Raw genomic sequence first — 27,353 nt, forward strand, 5'->3', positions numbered from 1 at the left:
TTGTTTGTGGTTTTTGATTTATAGACACCCTACTTGTAGAACCAGCTGCCATTTTGGCATCTGGAGCCCTCTCGGCGTTTTCTTCCCAGCTAAACCAAAAACAAACATGTTTGAAAGAAAGAGCTTTGGAGGCTTACTTGTTTGTTTGTTGAATTCTTTCTATTTTGTTTTGGCTCTGTACTTTTGGTGAAAGTCATGTTTAAAAAATGTGATATACAGTATCAGTAAGACATTTTGACACATTTTCCCATTAGATTCAGTAGGAAAGTGTGTCCAAACCTCTGGCTGGTACAGTAAGTAAAGGTTGAGTGTAATAATAGAGTATTTACAAAATTTCTAAATATTAACAAATATCTAAGTTGGTAATCCTGGACCAAGTACGTTCACATATGGCTCTGAATAAGCGATGTCCAAATCCCAAACTTAAACTATCAGTTTCCAAACCAATGGGCTCAGTGACTGTTTACACTTCTTATAAATGGTCTATGATCATTAATGGAAATTGGATCATGGATCACATTAGATCATGCTGCATTTTTCTATCTTTGATGTTTATTTAATTTTTCAAATCTAGTTAGACATTTTATTTTATTTTTTTTTAAATGACTATTTAAATTAAACTATATAAGTTTAGATGGGAAGTCTCTTTTTGATGATGGCGTACTGCAAGCAAGTCAGACATCTGAAACATGCAAGGCTTAGAAGAGCTGTCATGCCAATCATTATAAGAAGGATTAATTGTAAAATAAACACTGACCTCTTCTCATAAACATGTCATCTGCAATTATCCCAAGTAAAGATCCCATCATCCAATACACTGGAATTATATTTTCTTTGTAAACATAAGCAAAAGTGAAAATAAATTAGATGGCTTATTTCAGTGAGCTTTGGGAATAGACTGCTAACTACAAAAGATGGATCCACAGATGGATGCAAGTGTTCCTGCATTTTAATAAAAAAAACAAAAACCAAAAAAAAAAAAAAAAAATCCTGAAACTTGACAAAACACGTGTTTTAAATGGAAAAGATTTTTATCAATGGGTCTTTTATGACAATATCAGAGCAAGGTTGTCCTCCCTTTCAGATCTTGACCTCTGCCCCTCTCTGAGCATTTCCCATGACTCTGTGGACTCCCCCAAGTTGCCGTTTTCATTGTCGCCTGCCGTCTATGTCAGGCATGAGGCACTCTACACTCCACACCTGTTGTTTTGGTCAAGCGACACCAAAAATATTTAGAGTGCTGTAACCAGGATCTGTTGCTGTAAATGAAGTTTCCATTTGAAACAAGAGAAAGAATTAAAATGCTTAAAGAATAGTCCATGCTATTCATAGCTTTATTTTTTGCTGCATGCACAACAACCTCCAGGGGTGAAGATTGTTAAAGCATCCATTCATGTCAACATGTATTTTCCGCTTCTACTCAGTGGTCGAAAATAAACAAGTATATTTAACCAAATGCTGAGGCATTTTACTTGAAGTTTGTTCCATAACAACTTTCCCAAACCTTTAAATTTATGTTTGTGGACAAGAAAGCATATGTTTCATTATTATCTAATTCTTTTGCTGGATGATATGAGAAATTAATTAATAAGTTTGAAATTAAATATATAGTATCAGCTAAAGAATTAAGATTAATGTTTAGCCAAGACACATATATAACTTCGCTTAGCACAAAACAAACTAAGCCATTAAAAGCTATCATTTGCTACTTATATGAACCAAATTAAAAAGTCCTAGAAACTGAAATGCTCAAAGTAATCATAATACAAACCCATGTCTGAAATGTGAAATCAAACCACCAAATGCAAAATGAAAGCCTCTGACAAATACCAAAAAGAAGCTGTTTTCAAAGAATTTATTTAGACTGATTAAATATGTCATCTCTCAACTGTGTTGGCTCAAACACTTTCCAATAAAATGGTTTCTAAGAAAAAATACTTCCTTGTGGGCAAATGTAAAGTGAAAATATCTGAAAGGGGTCTTTTTACGTTCTGAAAACTTTTTTAGCAAGTTCTAATGAAGTCAGTCTTTTTTATATAGGCCTAGTGCCTAGATGCAATCATGGATGTACTTGGAGTAGCATTTTAAGATTTTTGCTAATTCCTATAATATCAGTAGAAGTGTTTCATGAGAATCGGTAGCATGGAGAGGGGGTCTGAGTGAAATGGTATTGAATGCCCTCAAGCTTTTTTAGTTATATGGCATTGCTATATTTGAGTCAAATTTATTATTTACTTCCAGCAGTTATGGTTACTGCTATTTACTGTAAGTAGGTCAGGCATGATACCAGATTTTTTTGTTATCATACTAAAACATTTTTACAATAAATAGCATAGCTATATTAACATTGTAGCTATTTCTATTTTATGTAAATAAACAAAGGAAAAGAATAGTTCATTTTTAACTGTGATTTTTATGTGTATTTTGTCTAATTTCTTGTGAATGAATTACGTTCAAAATACCAGTGTGGAAAGGTAGAGCCAGCACAACTTTACAAAAGTGTCCAGTCTCACAAAAGATAAAGTAAAAACAGCGATCTGATTTATGATCCACAAGGCCGAACATCAAACGTCAGTACAGTGGAAAGTGGAGCACAATCACTTAGAATGTAAAAAATTGTTAACATGATTATGACAACATGTTTCTTTTTCTTTTCTTTTTTTTTTACATCATGGTGGCAATCAGTGCAGTCATACAACCCTACCTACAGGCTGAGAAAATATTTTTATGCCTCATATAATGAACCAAAGATAACCTATTCACAGAGAAACATGGTAGGTAGTGTTTAACTGAAAATGCTCATAACACAGGGAATGTGTGCTCTGACGATAAATCCTAACCTTAGAGTAAACCATGGGATTGCATACATGCAAATAGTGTTTCTTAAAAATGCTACCATCACAAACTGGCTGTAAATCAGCTTGCCTGGTGAAAAAGACTCCATTTGAATTCTTTTGTACCTTATGCATATAACAGACTTTGTGTTTTTGCTGCTTTGATTAATTGCCTAAAGATTTAAGTAAATCTAAGTAATCTAAATTACCATGAGGCATTAGAAATACTGTCAGCAACCAGAGAGCATGGGAACATTTTGTTAAGTAGAAGAGAGGTTAATCTGAAATCCCCTTTTGCTGTATATCTGTCTACAAATAAAGTCAAGTCAAATAATCAGCATCATTCCTTTTTCTGGCCCCTTATTGACTTCCTTGGACTCACTACACCTAAACCCTCCTGGTAGTGTCGCAACCCACAGCCCAACAGGATGTTTAGGAACAAATAATATGCATGAGAAGACAAGCATTGCTTAACCCGATGCACAAATCCATTAGGAGGCTTTCTATTGTAGCAGCCAGCCCACGGTGAGACCCTACTGCTGTAAAATGCAATGATGTGCAAGAGCTGTAGAAATTTCTCTGTGCAATGAGAACAGTTAAGTCGAATGAAGACGAATAAACCATCATGCGGCGCTAGCGTCTGGCTATATAATGCCTCATTGCTCATCTATTTTGTGTTAACCACATTTGTGGCAAGTCCTCCTGCAATGGAAATAATCTTTTCCCCCCCTAAGTGATTTGTTTCCTTGAGACCTTTCATGAAAATAAACCACTTAGAAATATAAAGAAAGATAGGAAATACAAAGCGTAGAGCATGAAGACCTTAGACAAACTCAGGTTTAGACAGGGCAGAAATATTCAGTGATATCAACGGGATGCAGCACAAACCATGGTGGCTTTCTGAGACATTTACACAACGACATATACCTATATAAGACATAAGACGTATGAGACAATACCTGTCTGTTGTATTACATAAATAGAACCAACATTATTTATATCCTATAAGTTGACTTGTATCTGGAATGTATGGGTTTATTTGCGCTATGATTACGAAACACTTAAGGAAAAAACAATTAAGAGAGCCCCTGTTAAAGATAAACCAAGAGCACTGGAAAACCTCTGAGACGTCACAAAGAAACAGACCGACATGTACAAATGAAACAGACAAAATAGTGTCATGAGTTATTATGGATGTTATAGCATAGGGCAGCATGAATACATCATGTTGTCCTTGAACATCACTGTAAGAAAAATGTCTTCACAAGCTATTGGCCTTCATATTAAATCACAGCAAAATGACAGACAGTGCAGCTGTGTCACTTCATCTTGTCATCTTGAATTCTGGATCGTGCTCTGGATTGTTTTATCACTGCATTTATAAGGTAAAACATGAGTTGTTTTACAAATACATAGTTTATTTATTTTTGTTGCTGAACAATTATGTAAATAATTGATGATCAGTAACTCGTAACAATACAAAATATTCCCATATTGATTTCTGAATCTGAAAGTAAGAGATGACATTGCCCTATTGATTTATGTGTTTTTTTAAGTTTGTATGCTTTATCTCTGTTTTTTAATTTTGTTTTTGCAGAATCTTCTTTGCTTCTGTTTCTATTTGTAGTCCAAGCATCATGGCCAATTAAGCTGACTGCATGTATCATGAAGAGAATAAAAGTTGTATAATGCTGTTAGCCATCATCCAGCAACAATTTATTTGTATTTTTGCATGGAACAAGAAATTTTGGGCCACAAGTTTAATAAACATTAGCTTCTGTCCTTAGATATTAAGGGCTACATTAACCATGACTTTGTGCCTGGGAAAAACTCAATTTTTGGATATGAAAAATTACTGTTGGTGTTTACTAATAAGGTGCAGTGGCAAGTTAGTGTTTAACGTACTCACAGGGATTTTTATGCCTGTGCATGTGTTTTTGGGAGTATCCCTGTCAAAGTACAACATTCGGGAAGGGGAGTTTTGCACTCCCAATTTAATTTTTAAATTTTCCATTATTTACTGCAGGAAAAGAGTCTTATCATATCACCATACTGCATCACTTTATGGTAAAAACTTTGCTAAAAAACAAAACAAAACAAAAAAAAAACAATACATATCCAATATATATAAACATAAATGTATTGTTAGAACCCGATTCTTTTATTGGAAGCACAAAAACAAAAAGACAAGAGAGGATCTTAATAATTCAGCAAAGATTTATTCTAATTGGGGTCAAAGGTAAAGCAATGCAACGTAGGGCTCAGAGGACTGGTGAGTCATGAACAATGGATCTGATCACACTTTATCTTCTTACTCCGGGAGATTGCATCGTACAATGGGATGTCTTGCCATGCAACCGATTGTAATTGGCCAGTTATCATAGACCTGAGCAGGCCACCCACTGTTCACGCAATAGATTAGGATGTGCTGTTCAATGTGTGTGAATGCTGAGTTTAGGCATATATCTAATGCAACAGACCTGGCTGATAACTGATGATTCCTAATCACATCTGGTTCTTGCTTACGTCATTCTATGTATAGCTCACTGATGATTTGTAGTTACATTGCAGTCTTGCTTATCTGTCAATATGTGCTGGATGTTCTTCGCTGAAGGACACACTGAGCCAGATGAGTTCTATTAAAACACAAGTTAAAAACATTCATATCAGAGCTTTTTTTTTAAATTTATTTATTTACTTATTTATTTTTCTCTTTTATCACCCAACCTCCCATCTCCATGAGGGTCCTACTCAGTATCTTAGTTGTTCCTAGGACTGCACTCTTTTGGATGGAGATGTCTGATGTTTCTTCAAGTATCTGTTGGAGCCACTTCTCCAGTGTGTGGGCCACAGTCCCCAGTCCTATGATGACCACTTGTACTACTGTTGCCTTCATCTTCCAGGCTTTTTCCATTCCATCGTTGACTCCTTGGTATTTCTCCAGTTCTTGTGTTCCTTTTTCCTTTTCCTTTTTTATGGCTACATCACTCACTATGGCTTTTGCCATGCTGCTTACCACCTTGGGGGGTGTTACCCATCATGACCTAGGGGGTCTCCAGTCCATATTTTATATATATATATATATATATATGTCATTATGAAATGGTTACAAGGCAGTGATGCACCAGCAAGAATTCACATGCCTTCAGTGAGTTGGTTGCATCCGTTTGTATATTAGCTCAGTTTTACAATTTCACCCACAGGACTTGACAGCAACATCAGCACTGATTAAGGTTTGTCTGCTTTAATAAATCTGGGCTCAACTTATTTGATGTTTTCTGATGTGTCCCCAGAATACCATCTATGTATGTTTTGTTGTTGCTGTAAGTATCTAATTAACCAGCTAGGCTTTTCTTTTTTACCTTTGGACTCAGTTGGCATTATCTTCATATTTAAATGATCTTTCAGTCCCCATTTCAAATTCTATGGAGGAAACTAAGGAATGAAGAGAGAGAGAAGATTAGATGTTAAGATGAAAAGGAAGATTTGTGTGTGACTTTTCGGTGTGGTGGAATTGACATTGTCATTTTGCCAAGCTGCTCACCTGTGGCTGACCTTGCACTGGCATGTGGGCTGCTTCCCTCATCCACATCAGACACTGATTTGTAAGAAGCAGAAGTGAATGGTTTTTGTGCTGTTTTTTGCTGTTCTGCAACTTGACAGCACCTGGCTCTGTCAGCTTGAGTGCTAAGCAAATATCCCTAATAGATTCAGATTCCTGTTCCTCTGCATAATGCTTTAATTTAGTCTGCTACTGGACAACTTATCCAGGATTAGCTGCTGCAGAGCACAGCAGAATGCAAAAGTCAGCCAGTGGCTCTATAAGTAAATATAAGTAAATATGACATGCTTAGAAATGTTCAAAATTTCAAGTTAGACAGTTGGAATGTATAATCTCTTTAATATTTCAGTAACAGTGCATCATATCAAGAATGTGTCACATTGACGTCTGTGAGGTAAACTGCTCATAGTTTGCGGGGGTAAAGCTATGCTGGGAGGCTGTCAGAGCCCATCTCGGGTAGGGTGACATGCACTCAGACACACTTGCGCTATCACAAAATTACATCTCTCTGGCTCCCGATGCATATCATGTCTCCCAGGCATTTAATAAACAAGAGAGCTAGCTTTATTTATCATCCACTTCTCCTCTTTTCACAGTTTGTGCAGTTCCTAAATCATTCTAAAAGTTGGATGCTCTGGGCTTTAAACTTTGTGGTCCATTAGACATATGTCTGAAATAGTTGAAACATTTAAAAGAATTGATTAAAAACTATGAAGGACTCTAAATTTTACAAGCAACAGGGTATTTTCTATTTACACACAAAGCTGGTTGTTATATTTCTTTTCCTTGATTTAAAACCAGAGCAAAAGGTCCCACGATATTTCTGGTGTGTTTTGTGAGGGCATAACTGCGCAGAAGACAAGCCTGAGGGCGAAACAGTATCATTGGAATTAATGACTGTCGATCCAGAGATTTTCACACACATTGAGGATGAAACGTCACTATAGCTTGGACTGAAACTAAAATCTGCTTCAAAACTGGCACATCACACATTTTTAATACTCAAAGCAACTTAATTCAGATAAAAACATTAAGTAATTGGCAACTGATTCACCATAAAGCTAAAAGGATTATAGTCATGAAAAAAAACAAGAAAACTTGTGGCTTTTCCTTCATTAAATGCTACATTTAAGAGCACACACAGTTGCAATAGAAAATACATTTATTTTCACTCTATGTTGCTCACATACTCATAATCAATCTGTGCAAATAGGCAGTGAATCATTCTTGTACACATGATGTACACATGCAGAGATGTGATTAAATAGTAAAGCCTCCTTCCCAAAGAAATCGGCTATACAGTGTGCATGAAGAATCTGAAATAAAGATTTTAAGAAAGTCATTTTTCACAGCTGTCTGCCATCCATCATGCAAATGTTTTTAAGTTGCTTGTCATATTTGGACCTGTTTTTCCTGCATGTTTAATAGTTAGCTGGCCTGTTCATAAATGCAGTGCAATGAGGCAGTCATAGTGGAACATAAAGTACTGGTGAGGAAACAGTGCCTCCAAATAGGGTTGTGTTAACTGTGTGTTTGAATGCCCCCCTCTTGTCATATTTACGGCTTCATATTTGGTATATTTCTGTTAGCTTTAACTCTGCAATTCGTGTACATGACCTCACATGTCCTAATCATGAGCTCATGGGTTCTATTTGAGGGCAGCATATCTTCCCATGGTCCCCAAGGTCCTAAATCCCTAGGTTTAGCTGTAGGAAGACAGTGGCTGAGCATTCAGTACATGCAACTGGGGAGCAAAGAACCTTTTGTCAAGCTCTCATTATGTGCCATATAAATCTGAATGCTATGCTAGACTTGCTAAAAAGGAGCATGATACAAGCATACAATGATGTCAAGAGGACATCATTGTATGCTGACAAGTGGAAAATTCAGATTATTTATTTATTTATTTATTTATTTTACATCCAAAGGACTGTATGTGTGTATGTATTTCTGTATTCATAATTTTCTTACACTTTATCTTAATCATTTGCTTACCAGCTCCCCTTTCTTTTTGTTTTGTTTTCCTTTCTCTATTTTGTATTTGTGTTACTATAACATATCATGTCTCTTCACCCTATATTAACTTTTGTTGACTTGTAAATGCACACCTTATCACAATAAAAAAAACAAACAGAAACAGAGAAAAACAAAATAGGAAAATGATGCACATCTTGACAAGGCACTGGGTGAACCATGGCACATCCAATTGCCCAGTTAAACATTGATTTATACATTAATCTCTGCTACATTATTGTTTGTTACAGCCGGTGAAGGCTTAGTCTTCAGTCCCTCTGTAGCACACCTGGAGGTTTCCATAAGGAGCAAACGTGGAACACAAAGAGCAAGAAGGATTGTTTTGTACTCCTTACGAAAGTTTTGGTTTAGTAGTCCATATATGATGGCATTGAGGCAGCTGTTGAAGTATGCCATAAAGTAGCTTGTGACAAAGAGCCACTCAGGTATGTTGGGCGCAACTTTCACTGGGTTTATAGCTACAGCTAGGCCTATGAGGTTCAGTGGAGCCCAACACACAGCAAACAACACAAACACCATAAACATAGTCAGGAAGTTCCTCACATCACTGGGTTTCAGTCTAGTCCTTTGCTCAGGTTTAACCCGATGTTTTACTTGAATCACTAGCACCCATATCCTCATGTAGCAGTAGGACACAACCAGTAAGGGGATCAGAAAGTGTATAACCACCACTGAGATGGTGTAGTATGAGCTGACTGTCTGAGCAAAGGTGCAAGAGTAGATCCGGGGGTCGTACTGCAGAGAACCGATGAAAAAGTTGGGCACCGTGGCAATGGCTGTGAGCAGCCAAGTCAGGCCCAGGTAGCAACAGGTGTTTCTTAGGCTGTACAGACGATCGTAGTGGAGGCTGTGGCAGATGTAGCAGTATCGGTTGATGGCGATCGCTGTGATGTTGAAAATGGATCCAATAACGCTGAGGCCCATGATGAAGCCACTGGCCTGACAGTGCAGATCCCCCATGGTCCAGTCATTGTGGAAAATGGCCGTGAGGACCAGAGGGTAGGGGTACAGTGCCACCACCAGGTCTGCTACAGACAAGCTCACCACGAAGATGTTTCCTAAAGAAGGTTAAGATAACAGATAAAATATAAAACTGATATACAGTCATGTGAAAAAGAAAGTACAGTCAATTCTAAGGTTTCACATTTTAGAAAATGATCAAAAAAGAGATAATTTGGTTCTTAATGAATCTTACGTGATGAACAACACATGTTATGTTGCACAATTTATGTGTGTGCGTGTGTGCATGAAAGTATACTCCATGGTTCAGTTACATGTAGAACCACCATGACTGAGCAAAAACTTGTATAATTTTCTGTGGTTTTCAGTATTTTACATGTTTATTGTGGAAGGTTATCCCAGTATTCTCTACAGTGTTGCTTCTGTTCATTAAGGGTTGCAGAAAATTGTTTATGCACTGCTTTTTAAGATCCTGAAACACATTTCAGTCTGGCTTACGTCTGTTTTTTGACCATTAGCAAGACTTTGATTCTTTTCTTTTTCAGCCATTTTGTTGTAGATTTGCTGGTATGTTTGGAATTAAAGCCCTGCGTAGGACAAATACCATGGCATAATCAAATATTACCAATCTTTAGCAATTTCCTTTGTTCTTTGATTATGGGGTGGCATGGCTCAGTGGGTAGAGTGGTTGTCCCGTAGCCCAAGGGTTGACGGTCCGATCCTGGCCTGGAGAGCTCATTTTGAGGTGTCCCTGAGCAAGACGCTGAACCTCTAATTGCCATCAGTGTGTGAATGTATGGGTGAATGTGATATACATGTAAAGTGCTTTGGGTAAAAACACTATATAAGTACAGGCCATTTGATTATGCAGTCAGACAGCATTTACCTCAAAGTGTTTCATGGTCTGTAAGCTTACAGGTTCCATATGCATTTTTACCCTTTTAGGAGTCCTTGAAAGAGGAGTTGGAGAGCACTCCTTCCGGAGACTCCTTCCTTCTGCTGGGGAACTTCAATGCTCACATGAGTAATGGCAGTGAGTCCTGGGGGGGCATGACTGGGAAGAACGGCCTGCCTGATCTGAATCCAAGTGGGGTTTTCTTATTGGACTTTTGCGTTTAACATGGTTTGTCCATTACAAACACCATGTTCAGGCACAAGAGTGTCCACATGTGCACTTGGCACCAGGACACTATAGGCCGCAGTTCAATGATCAACTTTGTAGTCGTATTTGGCCTGGGACCGCCTTGAGCTAGAGAATGTGCGGGTAGAGGAAAGTCTGAGCTTCTCTGCTTAGGCATCTGCCCCCGTGACCTGACCCCAGATAAGCAGTAGAAAATGGATGGACGGATATAAATAGGTACATCTGTGTCAAATGTTGTCAAACTGTATCTCCCACATTCTCCTACACATCCTTTACGTTTGCATGGTTGTGAGGCATTTCATCCAGTGCAGTGTTTAGAGTGCATCTCTGAGTTTCAACATCAGTTTCCGACAATAGAAAACATGGTGAAGGAAATCATGATAATGTACATTCTCAAAAAAGACGTAGAAAGAGGCAGTGCAGTAGACGGTGGCAGCCATTAAATACTTCATGGCTCCTTCTTCTTTGTTCCTTTTATTTCTGCATGCCAGCCAAACCCCCCCCCCCCCCCCCAATTGTTTCCAGAGGCGCTGCTCTTTTTGTTAAGTCGGGCCACAATATGTACTTAAAGGACACAGATGATGGATAGAAGGCTCTCTCTATATGCATATTTAGCATAGAGCATAAATTAGCCTGGTCCAGGCTGAAATATTCTTATATGGACATGGTTTTTGATTAAAAATATTCATGTTCTCACAGACTGGTGATCCCCTGACTTTTTCTTCAAAACTGTGACACACCAAGCTGACTCTGCTTTTGGGAACACTGGGAGTTTTGTGAAATGTTTGTTGCCCTTGTTATTTCACTCATTGCTGGCAGATCTTTTTTTTTTTATTTTATTTTATATGTCAGTATTCTGTCTGTTGGTAGAAAAAAAAGTTTTAAACTCCATCCTAGAAGTTTATGTTTCTACTGAAACATCTTAAACATTGGATATGTTGTCTAAATTGTCATTTACATTATGAAAATATATCTTTCTAGTCTACATTTTAAACTCTGTGTGAATAACGTTTTGTTGCAGCTCCGACAGAGTCAAATACAGATTTCCATGCCAGTGTCAGAGTGGGTCTGTACTGTTACTACAGTGTGCTAACGAGCAGAGTCTGCATGCCAGTCAAACAACGTATCAGGTTTTGTTATTTTCTTTTAGTAAAAAATCATTATGCCTTATCCAAATTTAACTCATCTTTAATGTTGCTGGCTGTTAAATTTGGCTGGAAACCATCTCTGAATGTATAACATGTCCAACCTTAAAGCAGGTGTTCTACACCAGTAGAATATGACACTGTGGGTGCCCATCCTGTCAGGTAAGAACAGGAAACTGAGACTACAATTCACAGACTTCTCAAAATTGGACAACAGACCATTGGAAAAACGTTGCCTGGTCGGATGAGTCTTGGTTTCAGCTGCCAAATTCAGATGATAGGGTCAAAATTTGGAGTAAACAACTTGAAAACAATAGTTCATGCTGCTGCTAGTGGTGAAATGGTGTGGGGGATATGTTCATGACACACTTTGGGTCCCTGAGCATCATTTGCAGTCTACCTGAGTATTGTTGTTGACCATGTTGATCTCTTTATGACGTCAGTGCCCCCGTCTTCTAACCCTGGCTGCACCCAGCAGGATAATGCAATATATCAATATGGACCAAAATCGCAGAGGAATGTTTCCAATACCTAGTTGAATCTATGCCTCAAAGAATTTAAGCAGTTCTAAAGGCAAAATAGAGCCCAACTTCTTTAGCAAGGTATACCTAATCAAGTGGCCAGTAAGTGTATTTAGATATTTAAAAGTAGACAAAGATATCTATTTCAAAAAATAAATAAAATAGCCTTTTTTTTTTTTTTTTTTTTTTTTTACAAGGGAACATCTATGTTAAAGAAATCTTAATTTAAAAATAAGTTTGAGATTATTTGGATTTTGTGACATGGTGCTTTGTCCTGCTGGAAAGAGCCTTCAGAAGATGTAAGTGCACAAGGCCTCTGAAAGCTTTGCTTGGTCCTATTTGGGAAATGTTTGTTTCCGCTCGTAAAACTGCACAAGGCACATTTAGTCATGGAGATTACAAGTGAAGATAGCATTTCATTTCCTTTTTAAAAGGTTCCTCACAAAAGAATTCTTAAATCATCCCCTTCCCATTTCAGAGTTTCTTTGCCCCCGGGATCAGCCGGTCACACACATTTAAACGAGCTTAAGTCCATAAAAAACAGGACATAGTGTCAAATTACTTCCAACTAAGTTCCTGTGTTCTTGAGATCAGATCTGATGCTGGTGTGACACTGGATCTCTTCAGAAGACATGAATTATAGAAAATGACATCTAACATTGTTACAGCACAGCTGTTCTGGGAGGGCAGGAATAAAGCAATAAATTAAATCGTAATGTTGCATCAAAGAATGAGATAGAGAGGAGAACATAAAGTTAATGAAATAAGCATGGACTTCTGATACGCTTGAGTAAATATTGTGAAATAAAGACTTAACTTTGTGGAACTGATTTAATTTAAAGTAAGTCACCATGAAATTAAAATGTTGTTTATAAAGGTGAATTGTTCAGTATACTACGCTTATCTTTTTTCTTTTCTTCAACATTATTTTTTATTTATTTTTTTTAATGTTTGTAAGATGTTGTACATGTCTAATAAAACTTGAACCATGATTCTGTGCTGACATTTTATAAGGAGAAAGGCGCTGGTTCCATTAGGAAACAACTGAAACAACACGGAGTGGATGTAAAACATAAGTTGACTATCAATCCAGAACCTGCACCTAGAGACAACACAGCTGCAAAACTTAGGACATAAAGTAAGGAAAATTATGTTTTGTTGATTATTTCTTTCCTCTAGTAATACCAATTGTTGTTGTATTATATATTGTTAGGAAGCCTGATAAGTCACCTTTACAACGAGGTATAGCTTGTAAGGATTGTGCTGCTGTGGAATGAGCCACACAGCTTCTTGCAACAAAAGATGCATTGTGTTTGAGTTGTATCATGTCCTTCAATAAAACTAAAGTTAATTATTAACTTATAGTCATATCAGTGGTCGTGTTAACTGAATATTTTCTGTCGTTGACTTTTTTTTTTTTTTAACTGTGACTGAAAAATGTAATTTTGACAGATTGCAATTCACACTGCTGACCACTGGCAAGTGAGAATATTTTTTAACTATTATCTCTCTTGAGGCATGACCTTGTTGGCTTCACTCAGGAATGACCACTTCGGTCACAGACTGGTGCAGTTGAACCACTGGTGCAGAAGAAGCGCATGCCGTGGGTTTTCCTTCCACTGAAGCCAGTGTTTGCGGGATCAGGAACTTTGTCTTTCAGAGAATCCTGCCGACTTCTGACCACTTCACTTGGAGAAATTTTCACTTTTAATCCAACAGGAAGCCCCGGAGAGAAGTGTGAGGAAGGGATATATATAACCCCTGAAGTGGCTGCAAATTTTATTGATATTTCAAACCAAACTCCTGCTCAGATTTTACCTGCTTCGTGTGATTTTTATTGTAGTAAACTGAAGTCAGCCATTGATGCTGCAGCTCGACTTAAAACCAAAACTATAAGATCCACACTTGCAAGATTGTGGAGAAATGAAGAAATCAGAAACCTCAAAAAAATAAATAAATAAACAAATAAAAGAAAAATAAAAGAAATGCAGGAGATCAGAGAGGAAATGGAGGAAATCAAAATGAACTATTTAAAATTTTTAAGGAACAACTCAAAATTTACAATAAAACATTTAAAAAGGCCAGAACACTCCACTTTTCCAATCTTATATCAGAAAATAAAAATAATCTTTTCATAAAAACAGATTTTACCAAGTCCGCCATGACAGCATCAGATGCTGCATGTGAGGACTTTGCAGACCACTTCAGAAGAAAAATCAATGCTATTAGATTCAGCTTTTTATCTCAAAGACGTGTTGATTTTACATACCTGAAGCTTTGTTTTTACCTGAGGACACACTGGAGAGTTTTGTCCAGGTTGATACGAAGATGCTTGGTCGAGTTTTCTCTCAACTAAACACAACAACCTGCCTTTTAGACCAATCCCCACATCACTTTTAAAAACATTTTATGGTTTCTTTGCCCGTGAGCTTTTAGACATGGTAAATTATTCCCTTCCCATTTGCCTGTAAAACAGCAGTGGTGAGGCCCCTTCTGAAGAAGAGTAATTTAGATCAAAACACTCTTGATAATTACCAACCTGTATCCAACTTTCAGTTTTTATTTAGTTACACAAGTTGGGTCCCACAAGGTTCAATTTTAGGCCCAATCCTTTTTAATCTGTACATGTACATTTTTAATCTGTTGCCTCTTGGGGGTGTCATCACATGGCTTTGATTTTTACATGTATGCTGATGACACACAGCTTTACATTGCGTGTCTCCTGTTGACCTGGAGCCAGTTAACATCCTTTTAAACCGAATTTCAGATATAAAGACATGGATAGCAGATAATTTCCTACAGCTTAACCAGGAAAATTATTGGTATAATTATTATTATTGGTGCTGAAGACAAGAGAGAAACCATTTTAACCAAAATTACATTTTAAATCTTGGTATCCTTTTTGACACTAAGCTGGATTGCTTTGGATATCAGTGTGATTTGTTTGTGTGTGTGTGAGAGAGAGAGAAAGAGTAGGTGTGGATTTGTAATTGCTGTTTTATATTCTTTTTATTTGCAAACATTGTTTTTGTGTGTATTTTGTTATGTAAAGCACTTTGTGCTACTTGTGGATGAAAAGTGCTTTATAAATAAAATTTGATTTGATTTGATCTGATTTCAAAACTCTGGCTAAAGTGGAGCTTGTAATTTCAGTGTCCAGTGTGGCAGCACAGCTCAAATTCAGCCATAACATCCATTATAACATCAACACAGCCATGAGAAGTCGTATGTCCAGAACAAAAATTCAAAACCTCATGACTCTGCAGCAATCCCAGCAATGAAAAATTTGATCACACACAAGTGGGCACGCAATTCAAGTCCATGCAAACCAGGTGGAAGGTGTGAGACTGTGCCTTCAAGCCACAGCAGTTAACTGTTCATATTTTAATAGCAATCGTTTCATTTCATTGTTCATATATAGCTACTGGGGTTACAGGTAATCTGCTTGATGTGTGATGGCACGGTCTGGATTTTCTGTTTAGCTTGTTCAGACTGAATATTAATGAAAAATGAATTAAAATTTAAAGCTGTTGAATATGACATTATAATCATATAAAAAAGTAAAGAGTCAGGTAAAAATAGACAGACAACGTAAAAGTCTAGTGCAACCTCTGAGTCTAACTTTTTCTTTATTTTAATTCTATTTATTTATGTTTCATAGGAGTGAATCATCTACACTGTGGCATGTTTTTTTTTAGACGAATACACCTCAACTCATCTCTGTGTGGACATGGCTTTAATTTTAACAATCACATAGGCTCTGTACAGTCAAAGCCTTGAGGCTCCCTTGTGCTCAATAGGGATCTACTTGCGGGCTCAAGAACACCAGGTTAGATACCACAAGTGGCCTGTTGGGTTCAGGGCTGGAATGACAGCAGGTCAATTCTTCTTCTCCCCTGTCAAATTCTGGAGGTAGTCTGTGATGATCCTGGCTTTGTGGAGGAGAATTCTTAGATATGGGATCACCACTTGCTCCATAATCTCATTCATATTTGTCTTTTTATCCAATCAGGTGCCAGTCACATATCTGTAGCTGGCACACACCTGGACGCAGAGGCGCTGCTTGCCAACGGGCAAACCATGCAAATGCTTTGGACTCCAGCCAGAAGGGGGCCTCCAAAGGGCTATCCAACTTTGAGTTTGCAATGACATTGGCCGACCACTACAGAACTCACTGAAGAAGCCTATCCCCGCCTCTCAGTCTTGCTGCAAGTATTGGTGGGTCTTATGTAAACAAACAGGAGAGAGCAGGTTTATAAAAATGAGAGGTTTTCAATCTGGGAGGGACAAAAGAATGACAGAAAAAACAGAAAGACTAAAGAAGAGACCAAGACACTGGTAAGAAGTGCAGATTATCCAGAGGATAATTTAGGTCAGAGCAGCTCAGTCTGTCCTCCTGATGACTACTTAGTTGTCAGGAGGCTGTAAATAAATAAACAGAACACTTGGATAATATCAAATTAAAGCTGTCTAGTTCAGCTTAACTGTAAACCAACTAATGTTAAATAATAGAATTCATAGGCAATTAATCTGATGTGTGCTACTAAAGTGCATGGATGAAAGTCATTGTGTGCAAGTGGTGTTTATATTTTATTTTTTAGGTCCAGGATGTATGTTGTATTAGCTGTAAATGTAATCCTAAAGGGTCATAATGCAGGTTCAGCACATAGTTTAATCTTCTGTATTGGAACTACATTAAATCAAATTGCTTCTGTTTAATTAAATGAAAATAGTAAATAATGAAGGAGAAAAGGTGAAAGCTGCAAAAGAACATTTAAAGTTGCAGTTAAAGAATTTAATGCTGTAACAACAACACCTTTAAAGATAACATTATTTACATGTTACTGTCAAAGTTATAAGTATACAGGATCATAATGAACGCTGACTGGAGGGCCCCCCTGTGAAATTTGGCTTTGGGCCCCCAGAGACCCAAGAATCGCCTCTGCCTGGCAGCACTTGAAATTTAAAACAAGAGTGAATAAACAGACAACTGAATCACCAGGAGAATATTGCAGGGGTTTTTTGGAGGGCACTACCCACATGCTCAGCTGTGTTGTTCATTCCACAGAAGCACGATCCCTTGTTGTAAAAGTGGCTAATCAGGCTTTCGGAAATGTATGAGATAAGATCAATCAGTATTATTAAAAGAGAGAAATAATCAACCAAACATACATTTCCTTACTTGTTATGCTAAGTGTATTTAACCTAATTCAAACTGAACTTGATTAATAAAGAAAGAAGACTATTGAGTCTTTTAATTATTGGTTTATTCTTAGGCTCCAAACTGACGGAGGTTTTAAGTTGTTGTTGTTTGGTTTGGTTGTTTGTTTTTTTTTTTTTGTTGTTGTTGTTTTTTTATTGAATATGGATTTCACATTTTCCCACCAACCTGTGCAGTCAAAGACAGTCAATTTACAACTTGCTAAAACAGCACGAGGCATCTCTCAAGCCTGCTGAGATAAAAATAAACAGCATTTGTTCTTCATCCCCGAGTCAGCTCAGTGGGCAAATCTGTCAGATTGCATTTGTGACGCTCCCAGCACTCACTGTGTGCATTTGTCATTGTGCAGAGGTTTGATTCCTCACTGACATCATGCGGCTCAGTGCTATCATTTGCGCTGGCCGGATGGGGCATGCTCCAGCTTTGCAACTTTTCTCTGGCTGAACCCTCTCTCACACTTTTGTTCTGAGAGAATTTCTGTGAAGCAGTCAGATGACTGCCTTTGTTTTGTTGGCATCCATTATTAAACTGTTAGACCAAGCACTACCTCCCTGTGTGTAATTAACCAGCTTGGCCAGAATGTCCGCTCATCACGCCTAGACTCACGGTCTTCAAACAATAACTGTTTTTAGCAGAAAACAGATGACCAACAAAGATGTTCTCACACCTGCATACAAACAGTCATTCCAACTGACCTCTTGTGGAGCTATAATTGTCGAGTGTGAGTTGAACGTAGCTAAACCTGAATGCTGATCTGTTACAGGCCAGCAGGCACAGCTGACATGTAGCCTATAACTTCTCTGGCAACACTCTGTAATTATTTGATTTTACAGTGGACTGCACCCACACAAAAAACGTCAGCTGAGTAAAATATTCTTCAACTGATTCCTGTTTTAAGTGTCTCCTGAGAGCTGAGCAGCCACCCGGCGATCACCCCCTCCCTTGTGTATTTTCCCTTTTTGGTGAAGGAAACACTGTTTCTTTTGCACACAGGGACACTCCAGCACACCAGGCTGCAGCACATGCACGACAAAAACTGTCTTACACTCTCACTTCCATAACACAAAGATGAATACGTCTTACAGTGGGATGTGTACACAATCTAGGCACAGTCTTGACATATTTTATCAGCAGAACAGCAAGAAAAAGAGCAACATAGGAAATAAAAAAGGGAGATATACTGTACTGAGATTGGGTAAATGATGAAGATGTAGCCAAAGGAAAAAACAAAACCCTGCCAGCTAAGTTGCTTTTAAATCTCACAGCTTCCATGGCTGTGTGCACACGTGCACTTCAGGGGCTTCTGTTCCTGTGTCCCACCCACCGTCTGTGTCCCATCACTCTTACTGCTCATAACTGGAAATGTGACACACTGTACTACACTTTGATTCACTCGTCTATATTTAAACACCTTTGAAGGAAAGAGGATTTAAAGAATAGATAAAAGTGTAGGAGTGCTGGCATCGCTTAAATCTGACCGAATGTCTTTGTGACAGCAGTGCATGCTTGGCTTATTTCTACATGTGGATATTTCAAATTAGATTACATTTCTGTTGGTCAAGTTATGATAAATAAGTAAGAATAACCTTTCAGCAAGGGCATTAGCACTGATGAATTAGTAGTGATGACTGCATGAACTTGTGTGCAAGGGGCCAGAGAATTTAGCAAAGTTTAACATTAAACTGACGTGAGCTGCCTTTTGGTGATGTAGCCTGCTATGAGCTTGGCCAAAAACATCATCGTCATCATCAGAAGCTGTCCACCAATCAGGCCCCTTGTGTCTGAGAAAGGAAGACTCACTGGACCCCTAAGAAAAAAAATCAGAACATACGGACACAACCACAGAGACGCAAGAGGGTGACTGTGAAACATGCTAATTTCAATGAGGAACCTCCTCCAGATTTAGGAGATTAGATGTAACGTAAAAAATTAGATTAGCTCTCCAAGTACGATCTAGTCAGATAATCCTAATCTCATAATATCCATGTAATGCTCCTTGTTACCACATGAAAAAATGACATCTACAATTTCGTTTTCAGGAAAAGGAGACATGCTTAATGTAGTGTGCTAAGTGATATTCCCCATGGATCTGCGCTGTCAATTTAAATTGGCTTCTGGTCTGACTCACAAAGTCCACTCACTCAATTAACCCCCCCTTTATTTTGCTTTTTTGTTTCTTCTTCTTTTTTTTCTTTTTTTTTCGCAAGGGGTCAGAGGGGCTGTATTCATGACTGTGAAAGAACTAGGGGATGTAATGCATGATTTAACTAAATTTAAATCTTTCTTTAACTATACAGACCATATGACCCACAGCTCTGAACACAGTGGTACAAACTACACACACATTGGGCACACTGGCTCACGCTTCTTCTTTTTTCCCCCATCTGCTCCCTTCATCCTTTTTTTTTTTTGCATTTTGTGAGTATATTTTTAGTATGGTTAACCCCAGTGGGAAACTCTAGTATTAACATCCTATTGGCAGTCCTACATTGTCATGCTCTACACACTGAAGTAAAGACTGTAGCTACTGTAACATTTACACACTTGAAAGATATTTAGCAGCTGGGAGAATTGACAGTGAGGTACCAGTTTTTTATGTGGGCACTGACATAATTTAGCTAAAATGAGGTACCAGCACCTACCAAAAGCATGCATGTGCACACATGTATTTGTTGTGGTGGATGGTGCAGGGATGCTCAAAAGCAGCAGTGTGCAAAGCGAGTGTGCTGAAGTGAAGCCGAGCGGAAAGGTCCTGCTGTTGTGTTCCAGGAAGAAAAACCAGCAGCCTGAATAATGTGTTATAGACAGAAGAGATAGGATGTTTTCAACTATTCTAGCCTCCATAAATAGAGAAAAAAAATACTTTGAGTAAGACTTTAATATACTGTGAATTATAATTTGTACTTTTGAGAATATTGCTGCATTATAATGCACCTCACAAAGCAGTCATCTATCATATAAATGGATTTTTGCGGTAGACAGCTGTTCAGAGCTCTTCCGCTGGTTTCTCACTTTCCTTTTGGAAAAGCTATACAATTAAACATTCATACAAAGCGAGCCAAAGCTATAAATAGCTTGTTAAGAACAGAAAGGAGATTGTTGACTGGCTAACAGCAATAACAATTTCAGACACTTAAGGGCATACTTAGGGGAAAAGGGGGAAAAAAAGATGGTAGGATAGTCTCTAAGCCTCTGGTGGAGTTTCAGATTACCGTATACATGCTAAGCCATGGAACACCACCACACTGGGGAGGATTCCTGTGTGACTGGACCTGTCAGTGAGTTCATTCAGAGCCAGAGAACCGGGAGGTTTGCAATCACTGCAGTGTCCACAACCCACTATTATGAGGCCACTGACTCTTGCCCTATTGTTTGAGACAGTTCAACTGTGTCACTTTTGCAAACCAGAAAATCAAATTAGTCTTCGGGGTGCCTGAACCTTTTGCCAAATTGTCCCTGGTCGAGCATATTAGATGTGTTATGTAAGGTATTTGAAATTGTAATCAAAAGCTCATCATTCCAAGCACTCATTGACCTAATCCAGCAGCCTCATTCACGTGTTCTCGTTAGCATTTCATTATTTTGTGATCACTGAGTTTTAGGCTATTGGCTGAGCAGATAGCTTCCCTGACTTTACAGGCTTTAATGGTCACAGTGACTGCAGCTCATCCTGCAGGACCTTAAAGTTCAAAGCAGTGCAGCAAATACACAGTTCTTGTCACTCTCAGATCTTTCCAGTAAGACTTTTTTGTAAACATGTATCTGTCTTTTTGGAAAAAAAAAACAAATTCAATCACACGATTTTGTTCAATTAATGTAAAACAAGCTCGTAAATCTCTCATGTTTAGAAAAGAGAATACGAATTTTGTGTTTTCCAATGACTTCCTATATAAAACAGACTATTCTGTGACTGTATCCCATCTTTTATTTCTCTCACTGATTATGTTTCTCCACCAGTGAACACTGGCTGTAAATATATCATAATATCTATTTTTTATTAAGGGATATAAATACTCATAATTATTGAGAATAAAGCAGAGGTGACTGCATTTGCTTTGAGACTGTGGAAACTGGGTTCGGTTGCAGAGAGGGACAAAGGAAAAACCTGAATCTGTGAACCCAACAGTGACAAGGTCTGGTGGCTCTACAGTTACTGGTGGCGTTGTGCTGGCATGTTCTGGAGCCATCTATCCGCTTTGAGTGAAGGGTCACTGCAAATCAATACAAAGCTGTCCTCTGTGATCATTTCTATTCTATAGCATGTTGACCATTTCTGTCCTGATGGGATTGGAGTCTTTTCCAGAATGTTCCCATCAATGAGACGAGAGGAGGTCATGGTTTTATGAATCCTAAAATCATGTGAAGCATACACTGAAGCCTCCACAGTCCTCAGATCTCAACATAAATGGAAGATAGTTAATTAAGTATTGGAAAACAGCTCCAAAATGGTGAAATATCTTTTAGAATAATGACATTCGGTCCAATCCAGCAAAGCTCCAAAGACTGTGGCAGCACATAGTGGTCTTGTTTATACCTCTTAACCCGTTAACCCTTGTGCCCTCCTCAAATACATCAGTATTTTCTTCTGCTTGTTTTTCATAAATCATTTAAACAATTTCTGTCCTGCTCAAAAATACCAAAATTCAATGTTTTGCCATTTTAACCCTTTAAATGCCATCTTGAATATTTGAATTACTGCCTCATTTATTTTAAAAACTTAATTATTTTTCCATATAATAAATATTACAAATATGTCTCTGTGGTGGTGTTTAATTGTTTGCATATGACAAATGTTTCTAATAAACTGGGTTTGACTCCATTTATATTTTTTTATGTAGTATCAGAAACTGATATCATGGATTCAATGTTTGGTATTTTTGAGCAGAATGGAGGATGTTTAAATGACTAATGAAATGACTAATGAAATGGAAAAAAAAGAAATGTTGATGTATGACGATGTTATTGCAGTTCTTGTACGTGGAAATCTTTGGCCCCGAAGGTCACCAGAGGGTATTAAATTCATCAACAGAGTATAAAAGACATGTGATAGAAAAGACACAGGATTAAATAAAAATATCTAAAAAGAATAGTTATTGCAAAACTTTATGCCACTAGCTGCAACACAGCTGAAATGAACACCAAGTGGATAAAAATGAACAAAAATGTCTCGAGGAAGACATAAGGGACTGGATGGAACAAATTCATCCCTCTTCCTTTTAAGACTGATGGGACATAAGCCTGTTTATTTTTAACTGTAATGTGATTCTGTATCTTTTTTCTGTTGTTGTTAAATAATAAACAATTCTTAAGAAAAATCTCAAATGTTGCGTATCAAATTTTGCGTATTTAATTTTTTTTTTTACTTTCTTTAGCAGATGAGAGAAAAAAAAGGTTTGGTGGAAAACCCCAGTTCTGCCAGGTTTTATCAGAAATCCCTTGTCATTTTTTGGAGGCTGTTTCCTTTAGGTTTGAGAAACCACATGTGGTTGGGAAAATATCTCAGTTTCGAATGGCTATAAATTCTCAACTATTTTTTTCTATCTCAGAGGGGGATAAAAACTGATTATGCTGATCCTGAAAGAAACAGAGCTGTTATTCTCTGGATAAAGTAAGAAGCACCTTTATAAACCATGGCACGCAAGACGGCTAACATCTATTTCACTGTAGCTATTTTTGGATCCATTCACAGCAAGAAAAAGCAGAAAAAAATTTAATTGGGTAAAAACAAAATTAATACAGTCTGACTAAATAATAAATATCTCCTCACTCTTGTCACAATATTGCAAATGTAACATGAAGAAAAATATGAGGTTGTGTTTGACATAAAACCTGTACAAAGAGACACAGGAGCTATAGGAGCACCTCTCACCTTGGTTGCTCATGGGACACTTCAGGTCATGATATAAGGAGGTGGTGTGATTTATCTGGGATGGAGACACCAAGGGTAAAGCCAGACCAAGGGAAGAGGGTGTTATTATTTATAGAGATACAGCAGGCATGCAAGGCTGTGGAAACTTCATCACACTGAAACTGGAGACTCAATTCAGATAGCAGCCTGACTGTGGTAAAGGGGTCAGAGGCTACATGTTACATCATTTTAGTTGTGAATGAAGTGAGTAAAGCAGGCTGGATCCCACATAGGCTCAGCACAGAACATATTTCTTCTTTTTTCATGAATAAAGTCAGCTGTTGAGCATGTTTTTCTAAATTAATAAGCCAGTTATTTCACCATAGTTGTTTTTTTCTATCAGATTAAATAATAAATTTATGTTGACCCTAAGAGGCGTGTCTTCTCAGATAGTGTATTTCTCCATTATTCCTAGACACCAAACTAAAGTCGAGATCAACTCTTCATCATATCTTTGTGTCTCACCTGCATTCCTGAGTTTTTTGTTCCTGTACACGGACAGAATTACGAGGACATTGCCCAGAATGTCTACCACTATGGTGAAGATCAGCACGCTGGCCAGCGCAGTGGACACTCCAGCGGATGAAGCGCTCAGCTCGCAGCCGCTCTCATTCCGCGAACAGTTCGAGGTGTTCGCATCCCTCACCTCTAAATCCATCTCCCCTCAGGTTGTAGCGGCCATGATGGGAATAGGTACTCCAATGTCCAGTTAAAACACAGAAAAGGGAAAGGACAGACCAGGAATTCAAAATGACTTAACAAGAGAGTCTTGAACTTCTTGAAGCACGAATCCACACTCCTCCGTCCTTGGAGTAGCGGGATGACGCGAGCCCTGACATGATCGGACACTAATGAACTCTATGTAGCATGAAGGAAAATCTTCATTTCTTAGGTGTTGAGGACGACAAGGGCTCGTATTTCAAAGCGAAACCCTGTAAGGTCTCCATCTGTCATTGAGCCTCCTTCCACGCGCTGCTCCATTCTGACAGGAGAGCTCGTCCACGGGGCATGTGAGCGCTCTCCTGTGCGTAGTGGAAATGCGAGACTACGAGGCTCATTTGCAGGGTGAAGGAGAGGCTTGTGTTCAAAAAGCACACACATATAAACGTGGTCAACTTTTTTCACATGGTTCTGTCTACACTTAGTTTGATTCAAAATGTGTTACATGAACAATTAGATTCCAGCTATTAAAAACAAAGCCTTTGCGCCCTGACCACCTCCACTTTCCCATTTTTGTCACAAAATGACGGGCGTGATCCGACTGTACGAAGAACTGTGGAGGATCGTGGATGGAAAATTGGTGTTGCTTATGAGTGTTTAAACTGTTTGCAACTTTAGCCATTCTTTTCTAATAATTTTCAGACAGGAGTCTCGCGTGTGCATGGAAATGGCGCCTTCGTGTGTTCGATAGAGAAACTTACAGCTAAAATATTTGATTTGATTGATATTTACAGCAAAGATTGATGCACTTAAACATCTGCACAAACATTTGAGATTAACATCTGTCAGATGATACTTTTGATATTACCTGCGGCTGCTTGGCTTGTTGTCTTGCAGGTGTGTTGATGAGCACTCACCAGCTGTTTATTTAATCATTATTTTAAGCTTGATTGATTATCAGATGTTAAAATTCCTGCTTGTAAACTTTTAAAAAATACTAACATTTGGCTGTTTAAAGTTGTCGGTGAAGGCTGTTGAAGTGAAATATTTGTGGAATAAGCATCTCTAACATTTTTACTGCATTTAAACTGTTTTAGGATGTTTTATTATTAGTTTTTTTTTATCATTTTAATAATGTATTAATTATCATCTTTACATTTGTGCACATGGAAATCATACATAGGAATGAAATAGCATTTTCTCTGGATCCTTAACATGTGCAAAAGTAAATTAAAGTGTTGCAGCTAATTAAAACCAATGATATAAAAGCAGCAAACACAATGTGATAATGCTGCGTGTTTTCTAGTGTTACGGTTACATTGCTTTAATATTTTTTAACAGGATCAAAGAAAGGTTGAGGTGACAGAAAGCTGGAAAGTTGGTGTCAACTTTGTCACATTTTCCAGAGGATCCAAAGCTTCCAAGAGTCTCCTTGAGCAGTGATGTAAAAAAAAGGGTAAAAAAAAAATCCAATCTGAAAAACCTTTTGAGAAAGGTTTTATTTTCTGGTGTGAAATGTTGGCATAGTTCCTCCTCCACATAGAGAGAAAAAGAAGCTTTTGGGCAGGCGTGTTGGTCTGTGTTGCATGACAGGATCTTAGTAGGAAGAAAAACAAGGAGGTTTGACCAGCTGAGAGACTACTGTGCAAATTAACCTGACTGTGTCTATTCACGTTTAGATGCCTGCTCTGAGAAGCACTTTTTTGTTTTCCAATGAAAGTAAAAAAAAGAAAAAGAACATTTTGCTTTTTCTTTGTTGTTTTTAATCGTCTACGTTCATTAGTGTGGAAGCGAATCAGCGTTGTCATTATGTTGTCTTATTTTTTAAATGCAGGGTATTAGACTTTTGTCATCAAGCCAGAAACAGAAATTAGTAAAATGTGCTTGCCAACATTTCCAAAGTCCTCAACAAAAAAGCAAAAGAGCAGCATCAGTGTTCAGTACATCAATGAACACATCTGAAGCACGATATTTTCAGCAAACTGACTGTCAGGCAGCACAAATATCAGTGAAAAATCTGCAGCTTTTAGCAAGGGTTCAGTCTGTTTCCTTAAACCGCAGTCTGATTTAAAGTGTTTTTCCTGTTTCAAAAGCACATGAAAAGACTTTAATCAGTAATTACAATATGATAGACCTATCTCAAATTGCAGCATGTTGAACTAGTAACCTTTTGTGCTTGTTTGTATAGAGCTGTTTTGCACTGAACTGAATGTGTCAGCTTGGAGCAGCCACAAACTGAGTAGACTTCTGAACTGACAGTTTGAATCAGTGTGAACATCATGTGCATGAAGGAAGGATGATGTTTTTACTTACAGATGCACAGAGTGAAAAGCATTTGAACTGTGATGTGAATGCTTTGCTTTGACCCCCCCAAAAAGTGTTTACAGAATTGTAGATTAAAACTGGTTTTACTGCACTGAAAGAAAAACTGTTAACATCTTATAATTTCCAATTTTACAGCTCAGGTTGGGTGGAATTAATACTTTCCTCTGCCACTGTTGTAGTTTTAACTGAAGTAGCAGCCATTAAATTAAAGATACCAGACTCTTTTTTTCTGCCAAATAATACTGGTTCATGGCACATTTCTTCTTAAATTTCATTGAAAGTGTTGGGGTGCGTGTGGTAGTGGTGCTGGGATGGTGGTGGGATGGCTTGATATTATTGTTATTGATGAAAAGGGAGCTCTGCAGAAAAGGTTGGAGAAGTACTGCTTTAGTATCTTTTAATAAAACCGGACTCTTAAACAAGATGTTTCAATTGTTAGCCAGCATTTTTTGCCAAACTTTCACAAATTGAAGTTCATGAAAGCTAACAAAACCAAAACCGAACTTCTGCTTTCATGAACACAGAAGTTACTCCGTATCAATTGGTAACATTAGATTTACTCAAACGAAAGATGATGTGGAGTTCCCCAAGGCTCAGTTTTGGGATCCCTTTTGTTCAGCATCTATATGGTCCCACTAAAGCTCGGCTCATGGAAACAAACAAAATATCTTATCATTATTATGCTGAAGATACTCTATAGTACTGCCTCATCTGGGATGCTGGTCCCATACAAAGTGAAGACTCAGTTATATCAATACATATATGTGCTTGAATTTTCTTAATCTAAATAATGATAAAAATGAAATAATTGTGTTTGGAAACAAAGATTAGCATCCAAAGATTATTTTCCAGCGCAATGTTGAAATCAACAGTTCAAGCCAGAAATCTTTGTGTCATTTTGGACTCTGAGCTACATTTTAACAACCATATTAAAGCAGCAACCAGGTCAGCCTTTTCTGCTGCTCATGTGCTCACAAAGACCACAACAAGAACACATCACTCCAGTTCTCAAACTGCTACACTGGCTTCCTGTCTTATTTTA

At 37.9% G+C, this 27,353-nt stretch overlaps 1 protein-coding gene across 1 annotated transcript; it reads right to left on the minus strand.

Moving 5' to 3' along the window:
- Window positions 1-8,430: 8,430 nt before the first annotated feature.
- Window positions 8,431-23,984, minus strand: mtnr1c (melatonin receptor 1C). The gene is made up of 2 exons (XM_041990327.1): window positions 23,792-23,984; window positions 8,431-9,488 (listed from the first exon to the last, which is right to left on the minus strand). The coding sequence occupies exons 1-2, from the start codon at window positions 23,982-23,984 to the stop codon at window positions 8,623-8,625; spliced, it is 1,059 nt and encodes a 352-aa protein (XP_041846261.1). The 3' UTR covers window positions 8,431-8,622.
- Between the last annotated feature and the right edge of the window lie 3,369 nt (window positions 23,985-27,353).

Source organism: Melanotaenia boesemani, chromosome 7 (genome assembly GCF_017639745.1).
Source record: "Melanotaenia boesemani isolate fMelBoe1 chromosome 7, fMelBoe1.pri, whole genome shotgun sequence".
NCBI lineage: Eukaryota > Metazoa > Chordata > Actinopteri > Atheriniformes > Melanotaeniidae > Melanotaenia > Melanotaenia boesemani.

Excerpts from the sequence above, each read along its gene's own strand:
- mtnr1c (XM_041990327.1), bottom strand. The coding sequence starts at position 23,984 with ATGGATTTAGAGGTGAGGGATGCGAACACCTCGAACTGTTCGCGGAAT. Across the intron at positions 9,489-23,791 it reads CAAAAAACTCAGGAATGCAG|GAAACATCTTCGTGGTGAGC; the intron begins GTGAGACACAAA and ends AACCTTCTTTAG.